This window comes from Balearica regulorum, chromosome 2 (assembly GCF_011004875.1).
Source record: "Balearica regulorum gibbericeps isolate bBalReg1 chromosome 2, bBalReg1.pri, whole genome shotgun sequence".
NCBI classification, from domain to species: domain Eukaryota; kingdom Metazoa; phylum Chordata; class Aves; order Gruiformes; family Gruidae; genus Balearica; species Balearica regulorum.
In genome coordinates, this window is record NC_046185.1 from 87,309,724 (window position 1) to 87,331,241 (window position 21,518).

At 36.1% G+C, this 21,518-nt stretch overlaps 1 protein-coding gene across 3 annotated transcripts in view; it reads right to left on the reverse strand.

Moving 5' to 3' along the window:
• CDH10 (cadherin 10) overlaps nucleotides 1-21,518 on the reverse strand; it is a 111,225-nt gene that overhangs the window by 19,399 nt on the left and 70,308 nt on the right. For all 3 annotated transcript variants that reach the window (XM_075744854.1, XM_075744851.1, XM_075744853.1), the window contains exons 3-6: nucleotides 21,224-21,518; nucleotides 8,473-8,592; nucleotides 7,703-7,870; nucleotides 2,428-2,615 (exon numbers count right to left, since the gene is read on the reverse strand). In XM_075744854.1, the coding sequence (XP_075600969.1) occupies nucleotides 2,428-2,615; nucleotides 7,703-7,870; nucleotides 8,473-8,592; nucleotides 21,224-21,518 (771 nt within the window). The remainder of the gene's footprint in view (nucleotides 1-2,427; nucleotides 2,616-7,702; nucleotides 7,871-8,472; nucleotides 8,593-21,223) is intronic.

The window sequence follows — 21,518 nt, forward strand, 5'->3', positions numbered from 1 at the left end:
CCTGAGTATCCTTATTGTCAAACAAATATACCTGGCCTTAAATATCAGAAATGTTTTATGTTTCTTTTAAGGAGGGTGGATGTGTTAAAGTTCTCTATCTCTGGAGAAACAGTAAGAGCTTAATCTCATTGCTTTTCATTTAATGAATCAAACATCAGAGATTTTTTTAGCAAAATAGATTTGACATTTTTGTCAGGAGTTCCTTTTTAAAATGGAAAGAGGAAAGATTCAGGGTTATAATTAGAAACCATTTTGAATAGAAAAGAACCTCTATTCCTTCAAATTTTTCTGTCTGTCATAGGTGAAATGTGTTAGCTAATTAATGATACTGAGAAAATGAGCAAGCTGAGAATTTACCTTTCTGACACAAAGAAGACTTCATTAACTTGCCCAATGTCTCAGGGAGATATCAAACTGGTGGTTCTCATTCATCAAAATGGGTGGTAGAAAACTTGTTTTTTCTGCCTAACTGCTTTTAAATACAAATTAATGTTCATGAAAGATGCCAGAGTGACAGCCTAGAAATTTAAATATTCTATTTAAGAGCAGAAAGATGCAGTCCAGTGAAAGAATGAGTTTCCTCACTGCCCCAAACTTGTTTTTAAAAAGTACTTAGAGCAGAAGGGAGAATATCTATGAATGTAATTGAGAAATGCAACACGGTGCAGCTATTTAACCTAGATCTGAGACTATTGGTGTGTCCACGAAGTGCAGCATGCTGCTCTTAAGGGACGCTGGCTTCAAGCCTAGAATCAAAGAAGCCATGTTAGTCCTGCTTTATTCTAATTAGCTGGCTTAATCTGCCAGAAGGTGTGCCATGCAGATGTAGTTAATTTGTTACTAGTACATTCACATCCAGTTTGGACATTTCTTCAGGCTATGCTCAAAAACATGGATATGAAATGTGTGGATTATACAGGTATTCCAACATATCACCAGTAATGAACAAAAGTGTTGCCCAAATATATGAAATTGTGGCAAAGCAATTATTTTGTCCATGAGAACTAGCATAATAAAACTTGTATAGAAAAAGTTCTTTTGCAGCAGGTATTAAATTCAGACTTAGAAACTGAAGGGCTCGGTAAAGGAAAACCAGCTATTTGTAGTTACCACTGAAAACATAAATTATAATCAATATGGCTAAATAAGAAAAAAATAAAGAACATTTTCATAAATAAATTGAGCATATCTTCTTCCTTGCTCATTAATGGTGTTGTCTGTGCTATCCGAACAAACTACTTATTTATCGATATGAGAAAACATCCTGAAAATTGCAAAATGTGTCAGATTGCTAATGACAAAATGAGAAGATCTTGTTCATTCGTATTTATACGTGACTTTTTTGGAGCTGCTGTGTCATAACTTCTGAATTTTTTATGATTGACCCAGTTATTAGACTGTTTTTTCAAGACTCTATTGATTTAATATAGTAGCAGTCTGAGTGAAAAATCTGAAGCAAGAAAGAGGCATCTCAAGAGAAGCCTTTGCAAACTACTAGGAAAAGGAAAAATATTGGTCCTCGAACTTTGTATTTTCATTTCTTCCCAGATAAACTACAATGCTAACTATGAACATAGAGTTTTAAAAGGAACACACTCTGGTCTTTGCAGAACTTATCTTTTTCTTGGTTGCTATTATTAACAGATGTGGAGATATATTTTATATAGCATTTAATTCCTTATTCTATGCTTAAGGGGATTTGTTTCAGAAGCTAATGTAAACAATGCTTTATGTTAGAAATGCTGCCCGAAGTCTTTTGCAACACATCTTAAAATCCCAAACACAAGGACTGAGGGACTTCTGGAAGGGAAATTGTTGAGGAGCAGGAGAATGGCATTTCTAAGTGTGAGATCTTACACCTCTGAAAGTACTCTGACATGCAAGACAGGGCAGAACTAAAGGTAGTGCTGAAATAGGGACACCATCATTATTCACCACTCATGTGTTAACCAGCTGATGTGCTGGAAACAGGAACAACACAATATAGCTTGCGATTCAGCTTCCATGAGCGTGTTTGTGTTCTTGCATACACTGGTCACCTAAATTGATGAGAATCCCCTAGATAAGGAAAACCTATGTCTCTCAGCAGTGAGAGTGAACGGTGTATTGCTTGCTGAAGAAAATAGGTTACATGAATATCGAAGTCTGTATTTGAAATCACAGAGATAATTAGTACTGGGGGAATTTTTTACATACTTTGCTGGCAATAATGCTTTAAACCTATGCTACGTCTCAGATATTGTTACCATCTGTTATTTCCAGTTCATCTTAAAAGGAACTACTACCTTTCAGTCACTGATGGGGGAATGCTTGCAAGCGTTAAGCAGTTAGAACATGTCATCACATGATCTAAGCACTTTTTTCAAATGAGCATTTCTGGCATAACATTGACACCAAAATCATTTAGCGAACATTGTTAATAGACACCTTTCGCAGAGTTATGATGCCTTCTTGTGTGTCCTTCTGTGTCACAATATCAAACATATCTGTCCCATCGCCATCTATAATTCTGTACTCTACTTCTGCATTTTTTCCAGTGTCTGCATCTGTGGCTTTGACGCTGCCAATGGCTGTCCCAACTGGGGAGGACTCGGGGATGCGGAGGTGGATGGTACCTGTCAAAGAGATGAAGAGCCACTCAGGAGCCCCACAAGCCATTAGACATGCACTAAGTAACATTGTGTCACACGATAACTGATTACATATTTTTGTGTATCTCTTATTCTAGGGAACTTGCTGTTTAAAACTGGGAGAATGGGCAAAATGTGAGGCAGAGAACTATGCAGAGGAAAACTTTAGGTAGAAGATTGAAAACAAAATTGTAGAAAAACAAATTCATAGAAAAATAAGATTGAAAGGGACCTCTATTCTATCTCAAAGAGGAATCAACTATGTCAGTACTTTTCTTGTCTATGTCATTCCTGAAACACCATCTGGAAATACTGCTCTGTGTTCTTTTCAAGCTTCACTCTCCTTTTTCCCCTTAATATCAAAGGTGAATCTTTGCGATACATTTTACATCTATGTTATCATGGAAGCAATAAAAAGAACAGAATCCCCTGACTTTGCTGGTGAATTCTAAGCAGCAGACTGACATTTCAGCTTTCAAAAACAGATAGTTAGATACAATATTAAATAAATTTGAATGACATCTTAATGCAGGGACTGATTTTTGAAAATCCACAAGCAGAAGGTGTACCTATGCTTGTTAAAGCAGTAAATTCGTACTTAAATAAGGCTTATGAACATTGCAATTTTTTTTTTTTTGTGCTAGTTTTCCTAGCTCAATTGTGTCCCTTTATTGTGGCGTCATACAGCTGATAAAAAAACATGGGAATAAAACTCTCATCACTCAGACATGCTGCAATAAATTGAAATAAATATCTTACCATACATTTTAGTATTCTATGTCCTAGCCTTACTGTGAAAACTGTAAATAAGGCTTAAGATCTTTGGTCCCATCTGTCAGAACATACGGTATGAAAACGTGGGACACATAATGTGCTGTGAAGAATTCTCAGAAAAAGATTTTTAAATGAATGCAGATACAACTGTCATTCCAAAGATGAAAGTTAAGTCATCAAAGATCTATTTAAAAACATTTTAGTCTCTGGCCTTAGTTAAGTGTTCCAAGATTAGCTGTTTTATTTAGAGACTTCCTAAGGTAAGGAAAGTGAGTTAGAAAGATAGTTCAGTTAACAGTAACACAAAAGTGGAAGTAGTAAAGGCCAGCAACCACAACAGGAAAAAGTTGAACAGGCTACCCAAAAGGCAGCACATATGTACCTCATTACAAATATGAAGTACAGAAAAGTCCATAAAGTGAGTTATTAGTTTTGTGCGATCAGGAAGAATTGTGGGGAGAGAGCGGTGGCAAGGCAGTACGGAAAGGCCACTGACAGCATGATCTTACCATGCCTTCAGGAAAGCACAAGTGAGTCGTGAGGATTATCAGTGCCTCCTAATAGACTATAATACAAGCTAGTGTGACAAAGGAACTGGTTTTGGTTTTGGGTACACTCACTAAAAAAACCCCAACCTATTATTCATTGGGATGCTTGAGACTTTCATTCTACAGAACTAGTCTTTTCTGTTCTGCTATGTTATATTTTGTCAAACCTAAAAAATAATAAAAATAAAAATGCAGCAAAAATTCAAAAAAATAAACACACTCACATATAGTTTGTAATTAAATGTTGAATGAAAAATATTGAAATTTAATTTCTTCATAAAATTTCACTTAGGCAGCTTTTGATATGGAACTGATATACAGCAGCAGAATTAATACTTTATGGCCATATACCCGCCACATTGTGTTTATACAAATTTATTTTCGCTCAGTTACAGTTTGGTGTTTCAGTTGAGTGATTTATCTTGCATTTGCTCTGACATTTTCATTACCTTTCTCTAATACTTAAATCTGTGTACTTCGCTATGTTAATATATAATCTCTTTGTAATCACCTAATGGTCAAAAAACAGAAGAAAAAATAGTGTCTGCTTCCTTTTAGTATTCATTCAGTTCTATGTGAGACTATGGTGAAAGACCACTTTTTTTTTTTTTCCCCAGTTAATATTTATATGTTATAATTAGTTTTATGGTGTGTCAACTATTCCTCACATTTTTTTTGGAGTGCTTAAAACTGCATCCCCAAGCTATGCCTTGTGGACACTACTTTGACTCCCACTGCAGTAACCAACTCATTTAGTCTACAAAGTGGTAAGAGCTCATATCTTGAATTGCAAATAAGGTAGTGGAAACAGACAATGAAAATAACCAGAAAACGATAATCTGAAAGATAATTTTATGTCTAACCTATCCATTTATAGACATCTCCACCATAGCATGATACACTTTATTTTACTATTTTTGTCACTGAAGACATTTAAGTCATTGCCTAAGTATGGGATGTAGTGCAGCATTAAACACTGTATCAGAACACAAAGTACACCAAACTAGAATTATTATTGCAAAACTCTGCTGTCAATCTTTTTTCTCTCATTTCTCCTCTTCCTCAAGGAGAATGATTTACTGTTGGCATTTACTCCAACGAGTGACGTTCTTTCATTTGTCTGTCAGGAATAAAAGTGGGAGAATCAAGGAAAGGAAAAGCTTTTCCATATACTAAGAAGAGTGGAAATCAGCTGGAAGATTAATGTCTACACACGTGCGTCTGGAAATACTTCAGTCAGTCATAAAGAATGAAAAAGCAGTCTTATTTATATTTACTCTTCCCATTTACTCTTGAATAGGCATATAATGTAAAGGTAAATATTTTTACAGAGTAATACAGACTAGAGTCTCACAGGAGACATGGGCTACCATAACTCAGATGCACTGAGTTTCAGTCAGACTCCGGCTCCTAAGTCTGCCTGACTTTTTCCATTCATCATTGGTCAACACCATCTCCTTACTTCTGAGAACACTTGGAAACATTACAGTTGAAACAGAGATCCAATCTCTAAAGTCTTTGGTGGCCTTTCTGTGCACAACCTTGATAACATTTTAAATTTTATCATGTTCCTTGGAAGAACAGTCACTGCTACCTATATGGGTTTCAGGAGACCTTTAAGAGGAGAAAAATATTCTGAAGAATCCTTGCTCTGTAATCTAAACAACAGAGGAATTAATGGTTCTTCTGGGGCTTTTTTGAGAAAGTATGGTAAAATACAATATGTATAATTTTCTACAATTCTAATATGAGTTTATTGTGGGAGCAGTTTAACCTGTTATGAAACATTTTATTGAAATATATAGCCATAATATGCTGAGTCCTGTGAAAACATAATGGACATTTTAATATTTTTCCTGGTAATTTATAAATCTGATATGAACATGATTGTCTCATGAACCTAATGCACATCTGATTTTTATTAATGGAACAGAATAAGAATAATTTAACTTAATCAGTATCAATTCTAGTAGTCTTGTTGAACTCTGTTAAAATCAGGGATCATTATAATGTCTATTTGTATTTTGAGATTAAAGTCAATAGCTATTTATACTTTCATATACCTAGTTAAATGAGTCAGCTTTATAAATGTTTTAGTTTTCATTTTTAATGAAACTTGCATTTATATCTAGCAAAGCTATCGGCAGAAAGTAGAGAGAAAAACAAAACAACAATGAAAAAACTCTCCATGAGAGTAAAGCTAAAAGTTTCTTTAAAGCAAAGTTCGCCTCTGATTTAAACTGACATTAATACAAAAATGCAGAGATATTTCTGGGATACTACATCAGATCCTCGTCTGACTCAAATATGATGTTGTACTGCCAGATAAGTCATGTAAAAATGGTCTAGAAAGTTGATTCCATCATTCTAAGTATTAATTTAATGCACTATTTAAAAAACAAGGGAAAAAAACCCACAAAGAAAAGCATATATATGCATGTTTGATGCTTATATTCTGTTATAAATTTAACTGTTGAAAGTAACTTTTCCATAAAGCTTTGAACATGACACCTCTTTGACTAGTCTTCCTCAATAGGTCCAGAGAGGACTAATACAGCATTCCTCACCTACACAGCACTGCAACTACCATAATCCTCTATATACAAATGGAAACAAGAAAAATAATAAATCAAAAAGTTGTGCAAATACAAAGAACATAAAATGACAAAATTAACAATAAATTCTGTCCAGAATAGGGCCTGTGTGTAAATGCACAAACTCTAAGCATTCAATTATTCATGATTTTTCTGTTTTGAGTGTGTATATGAAATGGCATGCTGATAAACATCTTAGCTAAACACATCCATATTAACTACAATATTAAATTGAACACAATTATGTACTCCTTTTATGCCATAAAGAGCATGTTAAAATCAGAATAATTTGTAGTTGATTTTGTTATTTTGAGCCTGAAGGCTGATCATCAGTCACATCAGCAGAGTTACACAGAACAAAAAATGGCTGGTGAGAATAGTCTAAATTATTTAGCTATTAAGTATGTCCAAACTCTCTTGTAAATATTACAACTTCAGTATATGCAAAAGGCTTCAAATGTATTTAAAATGCTTAACCTCTACAAGTTTGATGTTACACAGTTTGATATTTCCGTATATAGAAACTAGGAATGTTTTTATATTTTAGTTTGAGGATACAAAGTCTTGATAGCTGTACTAAAAGAAATTAAAGAGCATTATAAAAAGCTTTGGTAAACTTAAGCTGTAAAAGAAAAAAGTTAAATGCCATTTACTTTGGGAATTTTTCTATTAGGTTTTGTAGCACTGTAACTGAAAAAGTACAAATCTACTTGATTCCCTTCAAGTAAGTTATTTTCCACGTTCTTCATGATTAAATATTTAAGCAGATACTACAATTCAAACATTTCTGCATATCTAGAATTACTACATGTTTTATTTTTCTGTGGGGGAATATGTAGGATTTAAGTAATAGGCAAGGGAAAAGAAAAACATTGCTCTAATGCTCTTATGAGTCCACCTACCACCCCCTCCCATAGTACTGGAAAGTATTCCAGGTTTGTTGCAGTTATATTTGACCATGTAGCTGTTTTCCTAACAAGAAAATGCTGTAACATTTAATACACTGCTTTAATAATAGTGACTAAATCAGTACATAAGCCTTTTGTTCATGTGTGCCCCATAATCTAGATTTACTCTAAATTAAACCAGATGGTGATTGCTTAACTCTTTAGTTTCAAGCTCTTACAGTGCAAGGCAACTATTAAATGGAGCTTACTCTGGGGGAATCGAGGTGGATTGTCGTTGACATCAGTCAAAGTGATGTTCACCGTGGTGGTCCCTGATAATCCACCCATCTGGCCTCCCATGTCCTTTGCCTGGATAACTACTTGGTACTGCTCCCTGTTCTCTCTATTCATGTTCGGCAAAGCAGTCCTGATGATGCCTTAAATGAATAAAGGAAAAAAATAATTATTAATAATGTCTGTATTTTTTGTGTGCAGCAATCTGCTGCATATTTTTTTTATTAGTCTGTGAAATATATTTCTAAAACATCCATTTAATGTTTTAAAGTACAAATTTCTGTCCATAAGCTTTATAAATAGTCTTCAGTACAGGCTATTTCTTTGTTGAACAAACTTTATTTCTACATCACAGCTCCCTTTCCAGTTTACATTTCATGCTAAAAATGATTCAAGGTATTTATGCACAAGGTTTATGAGTAGAAAGAACACCTTTTATTAGTCCAAGTAGAACCATTAAGAAAAAACCCAACATTTTCTAGGACACAAACCTTTATTCTTGCCTTTACTAGAAATGTTGTTACTTAGATCCTTAAGCTATCAATAGTACCACTGTAAAGTTACTTACACTTCATAGTGTCCGGTGTAATAATTCTAGGCTTTTATACTTATTATAAATGTTATAAATTATGAGGGAAAAAAACAAGAAATATTATTTCATTTCAGTTAGATTTTAAAAATATTTTTTAGGTGACCTAATATTTTACAGTTTATGGTAAATGGAAATAATGATAATTTTCCTGACCTGTTTCTGGTTCCACAGAGAAATATGGCTGTCCCTGAAGTATGCTGTAAATTACTCTGGCGCTGTTTCCATATGAAGGGTCATCAGCATCAGTAGCTGTAACTTGCACCACAGAAGTACCTGAAAAATCAAAGTCAACTTATTTTCACATGGTTCTAGCTGGAGGCCCAAGAACATAAATTTCCATTCAAGCAGACCACAAAGAAAATTTCAGCTAATGTCGACTGGAGTTTTCAAATATATTTATGATCTTATAGTCAACTATGGGTACATTCTTCCCTATTTCAGGATCTCATTCTACATAAATTGAATCTAAACTTCCCTAATCCCAACAAGTGTGATTAAGATCTAATTAGCAAAGGTAAACAATAGCTCTGGTTGAGCTGAATTTTTATCCTTACCCAGCTACAATCATTTCATATTTATGTACTCATGTCCTCTTTTCAGAAGACTTATTTGGTTTTATTACAATAAATATCTGCTTTCCATTACCTAGAACAGGGGTGAGTTTTTTGTCCAATGATGTCAGCATGATATGAAATTACACATGCAGGAACATGACAGAAAAAGATGATTAAATAGGTCATTGAAACCTGGGAAAAACTAGTCATCAGTTCTCCTTACATTCTAAGTGTTAATATAGATACTACCAGAAGAAATATTGCCATATGGACTTTGAAATATGCTGATTATTTAGACTCCAGAAAATTTTCCTACCTTAAAGACCATATCTAAATTTTAGTGGAATATATCAGTCCTCCAAAACACGAAATGCTTACCATTGCCTCTGCCATTTCTTGCTGAATCAAAATAGTTTCTACATCCTGTTCAACTCTTCCACCAGAGAAATAAATATCAACAAGGATCTCCCCTATTGTACCTCCATAAAGTGCAGATAAGATTTTAAGTATATAGGAAAGAAGTGAAAAAACAAGGAAAAGAAGATAAAACATCATATGCACGTGACTGGTTAGCCACAGGCTATTCTGAGGATCAGAAGGCTTTCATCTGAATTCTTTCCCTCCACCAAACACTGCTAAATATTGTGAAATAAAGCACCTGTAAATCCAAGACACTTGGCACAACTATTTATTCCTTCTCATAGTTTGACTACATTACATATTTATTCTAACATACCTAGAAAGGCAAATAGAAGTAAATGCTAAGCTTCCTCAGTTCGTTCAACATTTCACCAGATGACGACAAATCTGCTTTTGACAATTGTTCAATCATGTGAAGAATTGCACCAAAGTCAGTGGAATGAGTGTGTGCTTAACAGCTGAATCAGAAATGAGTTCTCAAAAATATTCAGTTTTCAACCATTTTAGAGCAGAACCACTTGTTTCAGTGAGTCCCTAAAAGTCCTCACATCTCATAAAGAAGGCATAATAGGCAAGTTCCTGGTTATGTTATTACTGATATTAAAATTGAATGAATCACTGATTTACAGAACAAAGCCTCAAACACAAAATAACATTTAAAAAAAAAAATTGGTACACAAGTATAATGAAAAAAATAAGATAAAATTTTTGAATACTTTCCACTGTTCTAACGATTGCTTTAGTGATCTTCTAGACTAGGGCTGAAACTGAAAATCTGAACATCTTTTAAACATAAGAATGTAGGTGTAATAGAGCTGTCCTAAAAAATTTCTCTGTTTCCAATTCACAAATATCTCATATCTCCAGCCACACTGAACTCCAATTGTAGATATATGTCTATATAACTATTCTGTTAAAAGATACAGAGGCCCTTTTGTTGAATACATTTAAGTTCTGAGGAGTATTGCCTTGATTCTGAAATGCACTTTTTGGACCATTCTACTACGTGGCAAACTGCAGTGCTAGTATGTATACTTGCTCCTAAAGAATATTTGCTCTGAATTAGCAAAGAGGTGTTGTGTAAAAGAACGATAAGAACAAATCATGATCAGTAACTTAAGTGCTGTGAGCAAAAAAACCCCACAAAAAACAGCAATAGAAAAAAAATGAAACCACCAAGTACACTGATCAACATGTCAACGTAGCATTATCCAAGTAAAGTTTACAAATCCTCCATTTTATATCCATAGAAACAAAGAACAGTCATCATCAAGGCATCTATCACAACAGCAGCATGTATTAATCAGAAAAGTCTACATTGCAAACCCATGAAAGGTGATATTTTGTCTCTATTACAGATAGTTATTTCTTGTTTCTAATTTTCAAATTTCCTTCATATGTTCAAACTAGCAGTATTTATTTATATGTCAATTGTATGAGATTTTTATTTCATTTTAGTTTAGAAAATACGCAGAATTGACTTTGAAGGATATTTTGGAAGAAAACTGAAGGACATGTTTAATAGCTTTAAAATAAATTTTTAAAAAATCCATTCACAATATAATAGTATGTGTCTAATAGTTACTGCTGCCTCGATTATAAGTGTCATAATGCACATATAATATATTAATTTAATTTTTAATACACATACACATGAAACAGAACAAATCATATCAGCTATCCTTCTATCTAGCTCCAATGAGCATGGCTGCATACACACCCAATAAAATCTATCATACACTTCTGAAAACTGTAGATTTGATCCTGTTCCTTTTAAAGTCTTTGGGAAGAGACTTGGGCTTCTTAGTTTCATCACTATCACACAGTGCAATTTACTCAGAGGGTTGTGCCCAGGGTAACATACACCACATTACCCAAAAGCAGTTAGGAAGAACTAGACTTTTTAATGTTGCCTCAGCTCTTTGGCTTTTGCTGGCGAGACACTGGCAGGAAAAGCGCAAGGGCACTGCGACACTTCTGCCTGTCATTCAGGATGCAGAAGTCACCACTTTGATCTTGACCCTTGCTCAGAAGAGGACATGATCTCTAGGTTTCTGCCAAGGGATCAGTGATTCCTATGAAAAACTTGGCAGAAACCATGCAAAGAAGCGAACAGGAGGAGTATATCAGTATATCAGCGTATCAGTTATGTTGTGCACATCAGCTGTCAAACCATCAGCTTTTGTTGCTTTGCTTCAGTTCACTGACGTCACTGAAGACCACTGATCTCAATACTACGAATATATTGTTTGCTCTGGTCTAAAACCGGGACCAGAAATCAGAAGGCATTGAAGATGATCAGTCCTGACAGGGTTTAAAAACTACAGTGTGGGTGTGGTTTGGTGAGCACTAGTTGGTCTGGGCCTCGCTCTGTCTCTTACATTGGCACAGATTGCTTCTGATGAAGTTGGTAAGAGCCTTTGGCCTTCAGGATCTAAAGCCTAATCTGAACTCCATAGGAGTGCACAAAGGAGACAGTAATAATATACTGGAGAATATGGCACCAGCGATGTTTTTAGTAACACCTATGAATTCTGTAATTTTATCCTTGTATAATTGCAAATTTTATTATATAATAAACTAGAATTATACGGTCGTGAGCTAGGCCCAGAAATAGTCATTTATCAGATTATTGTAGTTCTCAGAAGGCATATTTTAACATAATTTTAATTGTAAAGTTTGAATCTCCCTAGGGTCTGGTACTATAATAGTAATTAATATATTTGGCCTTTTTAATGTGTTCCTTGCAAGCATCTTCAAACATCATACAAGTATTAATGACTTTGACCTCACAATGCATTTATGATGTAGACATGTTAGATAAGAATCACTGAAGATAATTAACTAGGAAAAATAATCCACAGAATATCCATTGTAGAGTTGAATTTGAAACTTACATTTCCTTTTCCGTACTCCGAACTGAGTTATGTGATATTTAACTGGAGCAAGTACCCTTCATAGTAAATTATCCATATAAATAACAAGTTGAATTAATAGAAATTTTCTGCTCTTTCTAGCGGAAAAGAGAGGAAATAATGACACATGTTCTCGCCTGAAATAAACTATTTAATGCAGCAGAATAACAGAGAAGTGGAAAGGGCTGCATATTCAGTGAAGTCAGTGTGATAAAGGTCTTTGGCTACGTTGTACTCCTGTAACTTGGAAAACAACAACCTGGAAACAAGCATGTCACTGGATATTTCCAGTTTTTTTAAGATGTCCCTTTTGAAGAAAAAAAACAAACAACAAACTTGGGGCATTTGGTTTTGGGTTTTTTGTGGTTGTGTTGGTGTTTTTTTCCCCCATTTTTGTCCCCTCTCCTTATGGCAGGATTTGTGTGCAGAGTGAAATTGGAGTTTATAAAAAAATCTAAAAAATTGCATTTTCAAAATCTGTCATTATTGAAATAATGACATTGTAAGCCAGAAGATGCAAAAGGGTTTGGTGAGAGAACTGTTAAGGAAAAAAAACAAATTAAAAAAACTTGAAAAAAAAGAATGAAGTATTACAATATAAATGCTATGGCAGAGAGGACCAAGCATTAGGAATTGATGGAACAGCACTAATGAGGGAGTGTACAAAAAGTCTAGGTACAAAGCTAAGCAATAGTAGCTTTAAAAGCTGTCTGAAGAGAAAGACAAAAAGATGACCACAGGTAGAGATGATAGGCTAACTGTGGGACACCCAACCTGTAGTTCACATGTAAACCCAGAGAGAGGTTACATTTATGAAGCTTACATTGATATCCCTAATTCAGAAGCAGAAAAGACCATCTAGAGAGCATGACAGATAGTAGAAACAGCGCTGAAGGTACAGGATGAAATAAGCATAAGGAATGATTAGGAAATATATAGGCTACAACAGAAGAATAGAGAAAATCAGCAAATACAAGAAGGGATGTGACAATTAAAAAAAAAAGGCCTAAATAGCAGAAAGTTCTGAAAGATACCAATAGGCAAAGTCCACAGGAAAAGCTGTATAGAGGAAAACAGACTCATCTGCAGTTCTGAAAAGAAACCCTTGAATGAACAGAAATAGGTGAAGAATATGAAGGACAGAACAGAAGATTGTAGTCAAAACCGTAAGAATATTCTGAGTCATAAACTTTGAAAGTAAGGAAAGAAAAAAAGTGAAAGAAGAGAAAATATATGGTAATCCATACAAAGACTTCAGGAGAACAAGGTTTCTTCTAGGATATTGACCCAACTTCAAGATCCTGAAGTTGGCCCATTTATCTCTGCCTTTACTATGATTAATGAGCAGCAGAAGAAAGATGAACAAGACAACAAAGAACTGATGGGCCTTTGTCAAGACACTGTATTTGGTAATAGAAATAGCCACATTCTCAAGTACCCATCTGGCTAATACCACAGCCTGAGGAAGAAATCAAAACTGCTGTTTCTGGTCTGAAAGAGGCTGGTGTATGTCTACATCATTATTTGATACCTCAAGAATGGGGGCAGAGGGAGTGAAGACTTAATAGTCTTTTTCTTACCTCCTGGCCCACTTTGTCGTACCTTATAGTAAATGACATTTTAGGATGGAGCAAACCCTGCACTCCAAGGGGTGCACAGATTTCAATTATTTCAAGCTGATACTTCTGGCACATTTTTGCTACTTGTGCACTTCTTTTGATGCTTTTGGTGAAGAAAGCAGGATATTAGGCAATAACAGCCTTCATTTATGGATTAGTAAAATACTATTGGTGATTAAGAGTTTACCAATTCACTCAGTTATTAAGTAAAAGAGTTATGGTGGTATACTGGTGAATAATATATGTAACCTTGTGGAAAACTTAAAATATATGAAGATAAACCAAATAGATCTGAACTCTAGCCGCTATCTACATTATACAGTGTAGTTCAAAAAGCAATGAGGCATATGAGGAAACTTACATAGTATGGTATGCCACCACATCTGTCTTCTTTCTAGTATTTAGACGAGTGCATATAGATTTAATATGAACATCTCATCCCTGTGGTTGCAGTACAGATGTGTACAAATAGACAACATAGTTGCAAAACTGCAAAATAGTTGACTACTTTTTGACACGTCTTAAAATAGAGATAAGATTTAGCCCATCCGTTTGAAACAGTGGTATTCAGTAATGGGATTGAGAGTGCAGGCAGCCGATGATAGCAGAGGTCTTGAGAATGCAGTCCAGAATAACATACCAGAGGCCCCAAAGGAATAAATACAAGTTGCAAGTTACTGGTCATATTACAGATTGACTTAGATTTAAAGTACAAAAACGAAAAAAAAGAACAAATATCTAACATCTATGAAACATCACTTGTGTGGTGAAAATACAGAGAAAATAACTAGAGGATATAAAAGACGATGACAACTTCTGCAAGAATTGGAACCAATGAAAAAAAGAATTGTTCCAGTGCTGTCTCCCCCCAATAAAAGGCACAACATCTGACCAATACTACCATTTATCGGCAGCAGGTCCTCTTTCACCTTTGATAGTGAAAGAGCCATGCCTTTTCATTTGCTATTCACCCCATTTTGCTATTACTACTCACCAATCATACTTATATATATAAAAAATCTTTCTTTTTATAGTTTATATAAATAAATTGTAATTTTAAAAAGCAGTGTTTGTGTATGTCCCTGTCTAGTGCTCCAACCTTTCCACCTGATAAAGTGATTGATAGTAAACTATCAAATTGGGATGCACAGAGAGTAGCAGGAGTGCATCTATAAACATATAGATACATTTTTAGTTAATAATTCTATCATAGAATCACAGAATCATAGAATATTTCAAGTTGGAAGAGACCCATAAGGATCATCAAGTCCAACTCCCTGCTCCTCGCAGGACTACCTAAAACTAAACTATATGACTAAGAATGTTGTCCAGATGCTCCTTGAACTTGCCATTAACCCAAACCCCCAGATGTGTTTCCACGGGACTGGTCTCCAGCCTCTTGTCCCCTAATTTGTATGTATAACTAGGATTACCCCATCCCAGGTGGGGAATCCTGCACTTGTTAAATTTCATATAGTTGGCGATTACCCAGCTCTCTAGTCAATCCAGATCTCTCTATAAGGCCTTTCTACTCTCAAGGAAGCCCACAGCTCCTCCTAGTTTAGTATTGTTGGCAAACTTACTTACTGTACATTTGATTCCTGCATCCAGATAATTAATAAATATATTAAAGAGCACTGGCCCTAAAATCGAACCCTGGGGAACACCACTGGTGACTGGCCACTAGCCAGATGTAACCCTATTTACTATAACTCTTTGAGCCTGACCCATCGGCCAATTGCTTACCCAACGTATTATGGACTTGTTTAGCTGTGTGCTGGATAGTTTATCCAGAAGGATATTGTGAGACACAGCATCAAAAGCTTTGCTAAAATAAAAAAAAAAAACAACCAACAAACATGTCTCCTAGCTTCCCTTGGTCAACTAGATGGGTGACCTTTTCATAAAAGATAATTAAGTTGGTTAACCAGGGCTTTCCCCTCATGAACCCATGCTGGCTATGACCAAGGACTGCATTGTCTCTCAATAACTCCCAGAATAACTTCCTCCATAATTTTACCAGGCACTGCAGTGAGACTGACAGGCCTGTAATTACCCAGGGTCTTCTTTCTTACCTTTCTTGAAAATTGAGACAACATTTGCCAGATTCCAGTTGACTGGGACGTCTCCAGACTCCCAGGACCATTGCAAAATAATGGAGAGAGGTCTCATGATGACATCAGCCAGCTCTTTCAGTACCCTGGGATGAATCCTATTGGGCCCCATAGACTTATGCACACCCAGATGGAGCAGCAAGTGTCGAACAAGTTCAGAGTTGGCTGGGACTTCATCATTCCCCCAGTCACAGTCTTCCAACAAAGGGCTCCAGAGGTCCCAGAGTGCATCATTGGTGTTGAAGACAGAGTGAAGAAGGCATTAAACTTCTCTACTTTGTCTACATTCCTATTTGTGAGGTGACTGACCTTGTCAAGCAACAGACCAATGTTACCTCTGATCCTCCTTTTGCTGTTAACATATTTTAAAAAATACTTTTTGTTCTCTTTCACAATGCTAGCCAGTTTGAATCAAGCTTTGGTCGCACAAATTTTCTCTCTACAGTGCTGAACAGCATTTCTGTAGTACTCCCATGTCACCTGTCCTTGCTTCCAATGTCTGTACACTTTCCCTCTCTGCCTAAGTTCTAGAAGATTCCTGCTCATCCAAGACGGTCTTCTGCCTCACTTGCTTGACTTCGAACACTTTGGAATTGCATGCTCCTGTATTCTTAACAGATGGCTCTCAAAAAGTGACCAGCATTCGTGGACCCTAATACATTCAAAAGCAGATTTCCAGGGGACCTTACTGACTAGCTCCTTCAGCAGTTCTAAGTCTGGTCTCCCTATACCCAGGGTCGAAGCTTTGCTGGCAGTTTTTGTCTTACGGACAATGATTTGAAACTCAGCTATTTCACAGTCACTGTGACCAAGACAGCCACCAGTCACCACTTTGCCCACAAGATCCTCTCTATTTACAAACAACAGATCTAGGAGGGCACTTTTCCTAGTTGGCTCCTTTAGTACCTGCACCAAGTAGTTATCTTCAACAAGTTTCAGAAATTTCCTGGAGAATCTGTTTGTGTCCACTGTATGATATTCCCTGTCAATGTCTGGGAAGTTAAGATCAGCCCTAAGGACAAGGGCAGTTGATCTAGACATACCCCTTAATTGCTTGTAGAATAATTCAATAGTGTCATCGTCCTGGCTGGGTGGTTGACAGTAGACTCCCACAACAACATCTGTTTTATTTGCTTTCCCCTTCATCCTTACCCAGAGTCTCTCAACGGTGTCATCACCAACTGTAAGCGCCATACAATCCAACCTCTCCTTTACATACAGCTCCACCCTCCCAGCCTCACCTCCCCTGCCTATCCCTCCTGAAAAGCTTATAACCATCCATCATGGCATACCAGTCACAGGGCTCATCCCACCAGGTTTCACTTATGCCAATGATGTCATAGCTCTGGGACTGGGCCAAACCTTCTAGCTCCTCTTGCTTATTCCTCATGCAGTATGCATAAATATCAAGACATTTCAAATGTGATCCAGTGTACTCAGCAGCACATTGTGGAGCAGACTGAAGGACCTCACTAGCATACTATCCCTCAAACATTGGCCTGCTGTCCCCAGACTTATCTCTAGCAAGCCTAGTTTATCCCTTTCCCCCTTCAAATCTAGTTTAAAGCTCTTTCAATGAACCCCGCTAACTCCTGTGCAAAGATCCTTTTCCCCCTTTGAGACAGGTGTACCTGTCTGTCACCAGCAGGCCTGGTGTCATGTAGACTGACCCATGATCAAAAAACCCAAAATCCTGCCAGGCTCAGAGCCTGATATTGATCTTCTGGCTCTCTGTGTTTCTTCTATCATCATTCCCTGCAACTGGAAGGATAGAGGGGAACACTACTTGTCCCCCTGATCCCTTAACCAGTTGTCCCAAGGCCCTGAAGTCTCTCTTGATTGCCCTTGGACTTCTTGTTGCAACTCCATTGCTGCCCACATGAAAAAGCAATAATGGATAATAATCTGAGGGCTGTACCAGGGGAGGAAGTTTTCTCTTCACATCTTCAACCTGGGCCCTGGGGAGGCAGCAGACTTCCCTAAGAAGTGGGTCAGGTTGGCAAACTGGGCTTGCTGTTCCCCTCAGGGGAGAGTCTCCTATGATAATGACATGTCTTTTTCTTTATGGAAGCAGTTTTGATGCAGGGCATAGGGCGACTTAACCTTGGTGACATCTCTAACTTAGATGAACCATCATCCTCATCATTGTTCAGTTCCACTTGCAGAGACTCGTACCTATTATGCAAGGGGACCTCAGAAGGTGGGGTAGTCATGGAGGAAATGTGCCTGCTGTGCTGGGCACCATTCTCCCCCATCCCTTAAGTCACTGCATTCAGCCAGGAGGAGAGAGGATAAGGAATCCTCTATATCGTGTGTCCTGTCTGCCTGACAGGCCCGTCCCAGGGAAGGTAGGGTGTGGTTCCGGTAAACTAACTCTCTCTCTGACTCCTGATATAGTGCAATGCCATACTATGTTGACTGTGCTGGACTAGGTAGTGAAAATATTACAGTCCTGATAGCATAGTACTTTTTACAGAGCAATGTATCACCTATCTACTTGCCCAGGTATGAGCCACAGTAATTTGGCTTTGCAATTTTTCTTTCTGGTACCTATGCCTGAGACAATATTCATATCCTAAACACTGCTTAATGTTTTTGCTTATAGAAAGGTTATATGTTTTTATATACTCACAGAGGTGAGTACCACAGAAGGAGACAGATTCAGTGCAGCAATACAACTACATCCAAGGGTGCGCTCCTTACATCTACAAGTTTGACACTTTCTTAGCCCATGGCCAACAGTACTGCGCAACTAATGGGCTACTTGCAATACTATAACTCAAAATAAATAATCTGGAGAGAGCAAAATAGGGCAATGCAGGAATTTCTTCCTATTTTCCTTTTGATGGGGAGGTGATGTCATAACAAAATAGGTTTTTATGTTTCTTTTTTTCGTAAATTTCTCATGTAAGTTTCTGTATCAAAAATGCTGAATTGTATGATGTTTGAAAAAATCAAAAATATTTTTAATTATGTGATATTATATTTAATTATTATACAAATATGTGAAGACTTTTTAACATTTAACTTCAAAATTTCTAATTAATTGTATTTGCCCCAAAAGTTTTATGCAGCTTGTTTCTTTAGAACATTTTTTATCTTCTTGATTCAGCCTTTACTTTTTGAGATTACAGAGTAGATTTGTTTAAATTTGAAAATTAAAATGATGTTATGAAGAAATGAATCAACTTTGAGGAATACCTTATAAAATCACATCATCTACTCATGAACCACAGATGAGCATATGTCTCTAGGGATCAGCCATAAAGCTAAAAGCCATAAAGATAAAAGCAAATTCTACCTACCAGGTAGTCAGTAGTCTAGCAGCTGAATGACCACATTTATAAAAGCCAAGAAAATGATAGATTTTAACCTAGTTACAATTCTCTAAATTATGGTCATTTTAGTGACCAAATAAAGTCTATTCATTTCAGGACAACTATTTATGCAAGATACAGGGTTAATACTCTAAATACATCCAAGTTTTTTTTTATTATTTTTACCCATCAGTGTAGTTTTTTGGGGTTTTTTTTATCAGCTTATCTCTTTTTCTTATTATGTTTTTATTTTGTTGCAGTACAGCAAAATTTCAACTTTCAAAATTTGTATGATCTATGTGGACATACAGATACACTGGAACCTCGCATCCTGACTATTTTAGAATTATTGAAATAATGTCTTAGATGTTTGAGAACACTTAAGAAAAAGATGATCTTTATGTAATTGAGACTGACAGAATTAGGAATCAATAGATTATAAATGAGTGTTATATAATAACATAATATTTAATGAACACACTGAATCATTTTCAAAAAATCTTTCCAAGAATATTTTAAGCAGCGCCTTCTGGAATTTATAGAAAGGACATGAGAAATAAGAGCTCTGAGATGTCTTTTTTCAACCCTACTGTAATCTTGCCACATGCGTCTCCAGAAAATGCAGTGATGTTCTTTCAAGATGTCTGCCTAAAGCTATATACATTTACTGAAATGCATGATTCTAGAGAACTGATCAGTAAATTAATAAATCAGCATTACATTTTCTTCTATTTTGGAACAATAAAAAAAAAGAAGGTTTTTCAGTTCTCCTCTTTGTGTAGTAGTTTGATGCGATTCCAGTACAGCCCTATGCAATCATCTGCAGATTCCTTATTCTTCCTTTTCTAATTTTTCTTTATACTAAAAACTGCTTGCTGAACATTGAGACTTTTAAAAATGATGCAGTCACAAACTAAAAGCAGATTGAAATATCTTAAGAATAGAAAATTCTTAGTGTTACGATTCCACATATTGCTGCATAGCTTTGCTGAGGCCATTCTCTTTCAATAATTACATATTTTCCTGCTCTTTTAACATTTTCCAAAGCCCAGGAAAGTAAAACATATAAAACATCTCGAAACACTGTTTGATCTAGTTCAGGCAGTGGTAATAACGAAAAACAGCAGTAATAGCCAAAAGAGGTATCGAAGTTATTGTGTGTTTTCTGAATATTTATAAATTAGTATTATATCTACATTTATATAATGAATAAGTGAATATTAATTTTTATACAGTGACTCTATGCATATTGAAGCTTTTCAAAATTCTTCCTAAAGAATTGTATGCCCTAATTAAGAATAGCTCATATTCCAAAATGCTATTGTTTATGAATCTGACCAGTTGGCATGATCCAGACCACAACTTTGTAGTTAAGATAGGAACTGAAAATACATTGCAAACAGAAGAAAGATTAACTCAAACAGCTGCCATTCGTGAGTGAGTTGAGGAACTGAAAGCTCCGTACACTAAAGAACTGAAAGCAAAGAGAATAAAGAGGGTGTCTACCTTCAGGCAGTGCATCAACAGCACATGAGTAAACATATAAGTCTCCTCAGCCACAGAAACAATGAAAGTGGAGACAGCTCTCCATGCAGTGCTTATCACCACGGGGGACCTCCAGTGAAAATGAAAGGAAAAATTCATTGAGCTTTCAACAGGCTAATTTAGTAATCTTATTCTAACAGTTCTTAAGGAGGAGGATGATTCACCATTAACTACTTTCCATTTATATTTATATTCCATATTACTGTAAATTAATAATTTGAATATTCTAAGTAGAAATAGATCTCAAATCACAAAAATCTGTTTCTGGATGCAATTCCAATATTTGAACAAACAAACCAAAATGAAAAACACTTAACCAAAGAGGTAGAATTCCAAACATGACTGACTTTTCAGAGGATGGGGAAATTATTCAGCAAGTAATATAGAGCAGGCATTTGTGCCTCAGTATAAACCACTCACCCACGACTGACATTTCAGGAACACTAGCAGTGTAAATTTCTTCCGGAAATGTTGGTTCATTGTCATTGATGTCATGGATTTTGATGACAAACTCAGATTCAGGTTCCACTGGTCTCAGAGTTCTTCTATTAATAGCTTGGGCACGCAGGGTGTAAAAGGCTTTCTCCTCCCTGTCAATTCTCCGAGTAGCATGAATGTCACCCGTTTTCTCATCAATTATAAAAAGAGTACCAGCCCCATCTCCTGACAAGATGTATTTGAGGGATCCATCTCCCTTGTCCTGGTCAGAATGAAG